General features: G+C 45.8%; 1 protein-coding gene across 1 annotated transcript in view; it reads right to left on the bottom strand.

Moving 5' to 3' along the window:
* The window catches only part of LOC132008241 (receptor-type tyrosine-protein phosphatase eta-like), a 163,979-nt gene that overhangs the window by 40,921 nt on the left and 113,697 nt on the right, over positions 1-9,361 (bottom strand). Inside the window, exons 5-7 of the mRNA XM_059386735.1 lie at positions 8,477-8,701; positions 5,373-5,639; positions 2,702-2,959 (exon numbers count right to left, since the gene is read on the bottom strand). Of these exons, the coding sequence (XP_059242718.1) occupies positions 2,702-2,959; positions 5,373-5,639; positions 8,477-8,701 (750 nt within the window). The remainder of the gene's footprint in view (positions 1-2,701; positions 2,960-5,372; positions 5,640-8,476; positions 8,702-9,361) is intronic.

Below are 9,361 nucleotides of genomic sequence, written 5' to 3'. Positions count from 1 at the left end.
GGGACTCGATCCCAGGACCCTGAGATCGTGACCTGAGCCGAAGGCAGCGGCTTAACCCACTGAGCCACCCAGGCGCCCCGAGTGGAGTTATTCTTAATTCCTTTCCTTTTGATGGTGGTAAAATACACATGATATTTATTATTTTAACCATTTGTAAATATACAACTCAGTGGCATTAAACACACTCACAGTGTTGTGTCACCAGCATCACCACTATACCCAGAACATTCCATCACCACCAGCACACACGCTGTTCCCATTAAACAGCAACTCTTCTCTCCTGGTAACTTCTAATCTAGTTTCCTCTCTATGAACTTGCCTATTCCAAGAACCTCTTGGAAATGGAAACATATAATATTTGTCCTTCTGTGTCTGGCTTCTTTCATGTAGCATAATGTTCCAGAGGTTTTTCTACATTGTAGCAGGTACCAGGATTTCATCCTTTTTATGGATGAATAATATTCTATTGTGTGGATATACCATATTTTGTCTATCCACTGCTCTGCTGATGGATACGTGGTTGCTTCTGCCTCTTAGCTATTGTGAATCATGCTACTACAAACCCCGGTGTCCAGGTAACTCAGTCCCATATAGTCATATATGATTGGAATTGCTAGATCATATGGTATTTGTTTCCCTTCTCCAAATTGCCTATAATGCCATTATACTGATTTTAATAATAAGTTGTTCAATAATAGAATGGCAATCCCCTAAGAGACTAACGCCTTGTTAGAACTCTTCTTGATTTCCATTCATGAGACTCAATGACAGGCTACAGTACAGGACATGCCTTCTCCTCAACCAGCAGTCCTAAATGGCTTTGCAGCTGCACCGTATCAAAGTGTTAGTCCACACTCTTCACTAAAACCTCACTCTTCAAAGCCAGACAGAGGCGAGCACCCTACCTTGTCGCTCTGGGCCAGTTATCAAGCTCACAGAACTCCCATTCCCTACATTGGAAAATAGGTTAACAGTACCTACTTCATGAAGTTGTGATAAAAAAAATTTTAAATAAAGGATGAGAGCCCAGCACTCTGCAGACCCCCAATATGTTTAACTATTGTTCCATTAAGTTCTGGTTCTTGGCAAGTCAAGCAATATCCAGGGTCCCTCACCATAGTGATCCTCATCACTAGCAACATCCTCAAAAGAAGAAAAGAAATATATGTAGACATTAAGACCCCATATCAACAGTTTAATCTAAAATTCAGAGTTGAAAAGGAATTACTACCTTTCATCTGAGGAATGTACGGTAGCAGTTCCTTATTTTGGAAACAGATCTTCCAAGTAATTAGCAATGTCTTAACCCAACCAACAGAGTTGAAGAAACCCACACAAGGAAAGTCTCAAAAGCCCAACTGATTTCATGCGTAGCTAAGGGAATTAGTCTCATTTCTTTATTCTTCCCCTCTCCATAAAAGTTTTCAATTCTCCTACAATCAAAGATCAAAGAGTAGTGTGTTTTTCAAACTTCCCAAAAAAAAAAATTTCAAATTTTAAAAACAACAGAAATGAGCATTAAGTTGTTTTCATGAGATACTTCCATCGATATCATTTAGCCTTAAAGAACAATGTTGTTCATGAAAGACTGTAAATAATCTGCTTGTCCAACAAAAGAGGAATACTTAAGTAATTTACAATATATCCAGATCAGTGGTTCTCAGACTTTTCAATCTCAGGACCCTTTACCTTCTTAAGAGAATTTTTTAAAAGAGAATTTTTATTTATATAGGCTATATTTATATTTACAGTATTAGAAATTTTTAAAATGAGGGAATTTTTAAAACATAATACACAAGTCTAAATTCCATTAGCCACCAGAGTGATGATGTCATCCCTTGTCATATAGCATCTGGAAAACTCCAATGTACACTCATTATGAGAGAATAAAAGTAAAAGAGCCAAATATCACCTTAGCAGCATTATGATAATAACAATATCTTGTCAACCTCTTGAAAAAACCTAGGGAACTCTCAGGGATCCCTGGATCACACTTTGAATACCAATGATCTATCCCAGGGATCAACCAAGCTTTTCTTTAAGGGCCACAGAACAAATATTTTAAGCTTTATGGGTCAGATATTTTCCGATGCAACTACTCGTTTCTAGCACAAAAGAAGTCATAGACAATATGTAAATATATAAGCATGGTTGTGTTCCAATAAAACTTTATTTATAAAAACAGGCAGTGGGCCAGATTTGGCCCATAGGCCATTATTATCTGTTGACCTTTTATTTAGACAATGGAATGCCAGGCAGGTATTAAAACTATCCTGTAGAAATATTTATATTGAAAGGAAAAAATATCCATAATAAGCTGATAAGTGGAAAAAGGCAGATTATAAAACCATGTAAATAGGATGACTTCAATATTTGTTAAAGAAAAAATATGCTATACACAAACACACACCTGTATATATCTTAAAATTGTAAAATCGTAAAAGTTATCAGTAATTATTTCATACACCAAAAAACACACCAAAAATTACCAGTGATTATTTCTGGTTGATAGTTTACTATGTGATTTTCTTCTTTTTGCTTGTGTATTTTATACAATGAATATGCATTACTATCATTATACATTTTTTAAAGATTCTTCTTAGATGAAAAGAAAAGCAATATTTGGAAAACTTGGATGTTACAAATTACACTGATTTCCTTTAAGGAACTGTTCTACAGAAAACATAGTCTATTTGCTTACCAGTGCTACTGCAGACTCTCTGGGGATCCCCTTCAGTCTCATTTGGTCCTATCGGAAATATGTCAAAAACATACATAGTTCCAGGGGATAAGCCACCAATGACAATACTTTGGTGAGTGGTGGTGTTCTCCTGAGATTCTCCAGTTCCATTCTTTGTGGTAATTATCTTAAAGAAATCCAAGTCATTGCTGCTCCAAGCTAAGCCAATTGCCGTCGTGCTAACACTCGTCACTCGAAAGTCAGAAACCGGACCAGGGGCTGAGGGAAGAAAGTAAACAACTAGATTAAGAACCTATTTCTCCAGAAGACAAGAGTGACTGAACGTCACAAAAATATTTCTACTGAGATTAAATTGCACACTTGGGACACCTGACCTGTCTTTTTCTCTTCTTTGTATTACCATCTACAACACAAGCCCCTCAGAAACTGGTATTTCTGGCCACTGAGAAAACACTTGATTACAAGAACACAGAAACTGCTTTTGGGTTGTACGAAGTCATTCACCGGAAATAAATGAACCTCTGCTTAGGGACATGCAGCAGATGCTGCTGTTGACTGCTAAAACCAATTCCCTACCCTGCTTTCTCCCTTAGTCATACAGCCCTAGATTTTTAGCCCTGTACATCGCCATCAGAAATAAAGACTACATTTCCCAGCCTCCCTTGCTGTTAGATGAGCCATGTGGCTAAGTTTTTGCCAATGGGATGTGAGTGGAAATACTGTCTGACTTCTAGGACGGTATCATGAAAGCCTGGAGCGGTATCTTCTGCTCCTCCCCCTCCTTATAGCTGGAATGTAGATGCAATGGCTAGAGCTCAAGCTGCTTAGCTCTAGAACCAACACTGGCTGCTGATCCCAGACTACAGCTCAGAACATACATTCCTGGAGCTGCTGTGACAAAGCGGACCCTTAGGGTGGGAATCATTCGTGGGTCCCAGCCTAAAGCCAGCTCCCCAGCTGTTATGACTTGAATTGTGTGTCTCCCTCAAAATTCCTGTGTTGAAGTCCCAACCCTCTGTACCTCAGAATGTGAGGTACATTTGGAGAAAGGGTCTTGAACAAGGTAATTAAAGTAAAATGAGGTCATCAGCTGGAGTCCTTATAAGAAGAGGAGATTAGGACACAGATATGCATGGACCAAAAGACAACCATGTGAAGACACAAGGAGAAGCAGCCATCTACAAGCCAAGGAGAGTGGCCTCAGAGAAAATCACCCACGCATCACCTTGTTCTCAGTCTTCTTACCTCCAGAACTGTGAAAAATAAATTTCTCTTGTTGAAGCTCCCCTGTCTTTGGTATTTGGTCATGGCAGCCCTAGAAAAATAATATACCAACCCTCCCAATAATTCTATTAGCCCTCATTTCCCAGGATTAAATTCCTTTTGGCTTAAAAAAGGCTCATAGCTTGTGTTTCCTGCAGTGGGGCCCTGGCTAGCACTCCACCATCCCCTCCTGCTGGGCACTGGGCTTCTTTTATGATGACCAAGAAATAGACTTTTATTTTGTTTAAGCCATGCAAACTCAGGGAGTTTTTTATTACTCACAGCTAAACATAATCCTAACTAATAAAGGGATTAAACAGTAAAAAATGTAAAAGATGGAGAAGTGAAAGCAAATTCCCATTTACCCCAAAAAGCCAGTCCAGAAGACACTTGCAAAAATGCCTAAGGTGTGGGGGTGCCTGTACGGTTCAGCCAGTTAAGAGTCGATAAATCTGACTCTTGATTTTGGCTCGGGTCTTGATCTCAGGGCTGTGGGTTTGAACCCCACCTTGGACTCCACACTGGGCATAGAGCCTACTTAAGATCCTTTCTCTCCTTCTCCCTCTGCTCCTCCCTTCCGCTCTCCCCTAACCTCACCCCCTCTCTAAAAAAGAACCAAAAAAAACCTCCTAAGATATGCTTCCTAGGAAACAACAGACACCCAAGTGAAACACTCTGTGAAACAAGCCCTGGATCCAGAGCCAGGCACGTGTTTTTGCTCTGCACTTGCTACCTAACTGTGTGGCCTTGGGCAAATCATTCAGCTGTGCTGGGCTGCAGCTTTCTCATCTCTAACACTGGGATCCTAAAGCCCTGGACATGGTACAATACTGATACTATTGTACTATATACTGCTGGTACACCATTATTGTTTTCTTTTAAATACTGGACCTCCTTCAGAACAGAAAACTTTTTATTTGCTGTTTATCATCTTATCTTTAAGGCAGAGTTAAGTAAAAAAGGATGAGCTATATCTGTACCCTGCTTCACAATAATGTCAGTACCCGGAAGACAAAGGGACGTGAGTATGCAGGTTCTTTTTGTCTCCGTGCATCCATGTGACTCCACCGCTCTAGAATAGTCATGACAAGCCCAGCTGGAGTCTAATCCCACCTCTGCCACTTACCAGGTGTGATACCTGCCTACAGCATCTCTCTCAGCCGTGGCTTCCTTGTCCGTAAAATAAGGCTAATGCCAACCATGTCAAAGATTTGTGAACGTCCCCTGAGAGCTCAAGGAATGCTCAGCACATGGGAAGGGTCCGTCAACAGTCGCCAGTACTACAGTGCACATCCTGAAGGAGGTAAGAGTCCCCGTGGACTCCCACACTGAGCCCTGCTCTCCTTGAGGGCAGGAAAGCAGATAGCAGGCAGGCAAGAAAGTTTAGCAAAGCAATGAGTGAACTCACGGGTGTACGCTTGGAGGAAACCTGACACGCCTTCAGAACCGTTTTGAAGGAAAGGGCGCACGGTGATGTTGTACAAGGTACTTGACTTGAGTGAAGGGATGTTGACCCAAGTCTCACTGGTGTTGAGGTTAAAGGAATCCATCGCCCCAGCAACCTGGATCACATAGGTATAGACAGAGGACGCCTCATCATCGTTGATTTTCCAGGTCAGGGTCATGTTGGTCGCACTGATGTTCACAACTTCAATGTCAAAAACTTGACTGGCCTCTGTGAAGACACAAGAGAAGTTAACAGTAACCAGAATGGCCAAGCCAGAGAGAGAAACCCCCATCGGGGCATGCCAGCTAATGTAAGAAGGGCTCGCAGCGACTGTGCCTTCCTCTCCCTCACCAGGTACCCACAGCCACAACACAACGTCTGCAGGGGCCCCAGCAAATGTCAGGCGTCATCATCATCATCAATGAAAAACAACATGGCCAACTGCAACAGCACAGTCCGTCTTCATTTCTTCTTGGGAGTTTACTCTTAGAGCTAAGACAGCCCCTCAAACAAGAACACGGACTCTACTCAGGCCTGCGCCCGTGCCGGGCTGACCCAGAAACCCCCTCAAGCAGCTATCCCTCCAGATGAACTCTACAGGATCAGTTAAAGATCACACGCTTCAGCAGGAGGCGGGCCCAGGTTCCAAGGTTAGTTCTGCATTAACAGCCGGATAGATCTTGGGAAAATTACTTGAGCTCAGTTTCCTCATCTGTCAAAGTGGGATAACACTCCTAACCTCAAGAAGAGATAACACAGAGCTCACCCCACACTCGCAATCCATCCTCCATCCTTCTACGGCCTGCTCTGTGTCCCAGGAGGCTGTCTCCTACACCCTGCATCCCTGGGATTGGGGGGGCGGGGAGGCCCTGCCTGTCGGCCTGGGATCGGGTTCCACCTGCCAACCTGGTAAGAGATGACTTCCTACCATGACTAGTCTCAGGGGTCTTGGCAATGCTCTGATGATTTCCTGAACTCCATCCCACCTAACTAGTCACTTGAAAAATGCCGGGTATGATACATGTATCTATGTGCGTACTTATACGTACGTATGTATGTGTCTACATATATACATACACACACACATATCACATAGAGAGGGTGAAGGTTACTATAATTCTTATTTATCAAGTGCTAGTACAGTTTGACACAAACCATGTGTGTATTCATATGACCGAGAGCCTAAAGCACAATCACTATCACTTTAATTCTGCTCAAACTACTTTAAAAGCAGGGAACCCAAGACCCACACTAATCCACAAAACTCCTTTCAGCAAATCAGGCGAAAGGTCATTGGGTGGATCCAGCTCTGGGGTACAGTGCTTGGCAAGGGGCCCATTCACCCTCTTGCACAAGCATCTTGCGTGTCGGACAGCTCCACCACTGTCAAAGGCACCCCCAGAGGGTCCATTCCTCCCCCTCCTCCGACCTGACCCCGACTCCAGACACCAAGCCCTGCCACCTGCCGACCTGCTGGGCCCCTGAGGGTCCCTGGAAGCCAAGCCGTCTTTCCTACAGGCATATCCTCCTCTCTCCACCCACACAGTAGCATCCCCACTAGAAGAAAGGAAGGCACGAGTGGACCCTCCTTCAAGGCAGATGCCAGGAAAAGCAAGAATTCTTTACAGACACCACCCGTCACAGGCATCCTGCCAGGAACAAGGCCTGTGCAAGGAACATGGCCAGGCCAGCCACTGCCCCTGAGTACTCTGCAAGCATGTCTCCGAAAGAGACACCCAACTCTTAAGCTCCTGATCACATCTCCCTAGGAAGGAAATCAACCCCTGCGGAATTACCGGGGCCTCGAACCGTCACCGGCTCCCTGTGCCTCTCTCTACCTCCATACCTCCGTATCAGCGACCTGCACCTTCACGCACGATGTTGCCTCAACGGACATGACTTCCTCCCTCTCTCTGTTTATCCAAATGCTATTCTCTCTTCAAAGCAAGTTCAGATCCTGCCTGCGGCAGAGGCCTTCCCTTGGGATTTGATGTGAGAATCGTGTTCCACCTTCCGATGTCCAGAGCCCTCAGGGGGCAGCTGCCGTGGGCAGCGGCCACGTGTTGCCTCTGCAGCACCCAGTGCCCTCTTCCCAACAGCACCCCACCCCTCTTGATGGGAGGAAGTGCCTGTTGGCCATGTAAAAGCTGGGGGACAGCGCTCCCTTCCCCAACACAGCCACCCAGAAAGCAGGAATGGGATACCCTCTCCATCGTGGGACTTTGCTCCTGGTACAGTGTGATCCAGCGTTCCCGAGTTTCCTGGATCCTAGTCTTATCTTTTGCCCTGTGTCCCCCAGCCCCCACCCCATCCCTCCATCCTATGGGTCTCTGGCAGCCTTTGAGAACAGGTATATTTTTGGATCAGGTAACCAGAGTTAGTTCACGTCGCCTTGGCCTGGTCCCCAAGGGTGACGCTTCTTGCAGCATTTATTCCCGGGGCCCACATGCCTCTCGGTGCACGTGCATCTCCCTCAACTCCCCGTCTATACCCAAATGCCGTCAGGGAGGAACTGCGCGTTTCTTTGCTCCCCCATCAGCACCAAACCAAAACACCCCCAAACACTGGTGAGTGTGCAGAGCAGAAGCACCACTGAACTCTAGGTAGGATGTCACAACGTGAATGTCAACGAGCTTCAGCAGGGAGGTCAGTATGCATTCCAAGGCTGGGCCAGAAAAATAAAAAACTTGTTTTCTCATCCGATGGAGAAAATCTTTAGCCAACAATGACAACACGAACACCTATTAATAAGAGAAAACTAGGACACGACTTTGTCCCCCAGGTTCGTGTGCAAAGGCACAAAAGAAAGACACGAGGTGGCACCTGGCGTCTGCACATAGTAGCAGCTCCCGACACGCTTTCCTGAGCTGGAAGAAGGAGGCGTCTTGGCTGCAGAGGGAAGAGGAAACTCACTGAAACTGCTCTGTCCAAAACCTCTTCCAGAAAACGCCCTCTGACAACCAAACTGCTGGTGAGGCAAGAGAGAACTGCAAACCAGAATCCCAGAGGACAAAACTTGGGGCCAGAACACTCTGGCTGAAGACATTCCACAACATTCAACGTACCCGTCCTGAAAGTTACGTTTTGGGGTTGCCCTTCTCCACCCCCGGCTGCTTGAGGATACACGGTGGCCTTGTACTGCGTGTTGGGCTTCAGCCCGAAGAGCCACACTTCCGTGTTTCTGGTCAGAGGATGGTGAGAAGACGGGTCTGTGGAACTGAGGGTGTACCCATACACCAGGGCAGTGGGCGTCCTGGGCGGCGGGAGGGCGCCCTCTGTGTTGCTGGCATCTGTTTCAAACACAAAAGTCAAATACACTCACTGCCACAGAAGCCCAGCCCTGTCCCCCTGCAGCACCGCCCCCCTACCAGAGGACACCTCAAACTCTGCCCTTCCTTCCCTTGAGAGAGAGACATCCTCCTACAAAGGCCCCAATCTCAGGCAGGCATTTTATTTTCTACTTTTATCCCAGGGACCACCAGACAACTGTGCTTCTCCTTCCAACTTGACTGTTCGCCCCTTTTCTCAGGAAATCGTCTCCCACCCAGCTCTAAACGTGGTCCTCCAGGGACAGCCACGGGACTCAAACCCAGAGAGTCAGAGCCCACTCTAGAAATATCTCCTCTTCTGATAGGGGGTGACACGGGGTACCTGTGGGGAACCATGTCTCCCAGAGCTGTGTGACGGGAGCCACTCTGAGAACGAGGTTGCTAAAGAAGGAAACAGGAAGCGGAACTGGGAGTCCCCTCGTCTCTTTCTTCAAGGCCTTGCTGCCCACCGTGGGAAAACAGACACAAGCCAGTAAGTTGCTCTTCCAGCTCAAGCTACTTGAAGTCTGGCTCCTGTCACTTGCAGTCAAGAATCCTAACACCCACTGTGCAGTCCTGTTTCCTTAAGTGTAAAACGGGGATTAAGTATGTGTTCTCAATCCACAGGGTCACTTCTGAAAA

The sequence above is a fragment of the Mustela nigripes genome, unplaced genomic scaffold, assembly GCF_022355385.1.
Source record: "Mustela nigripes isolate SB6536 unplaced genomic scaffold, MUSNIG.SB6536 HiC_scaffold_76, whole genome shotgun sequence".
Taxonomy (NCBI): Eukaryota; Metazoa; Chordata; class Mammalia; order Carnivora; family Mustelidae; genus Mustela; species Mustela nigripes.
This window is presented reverse-complemented; position numbering and strand designations above follow the sequence as displayed.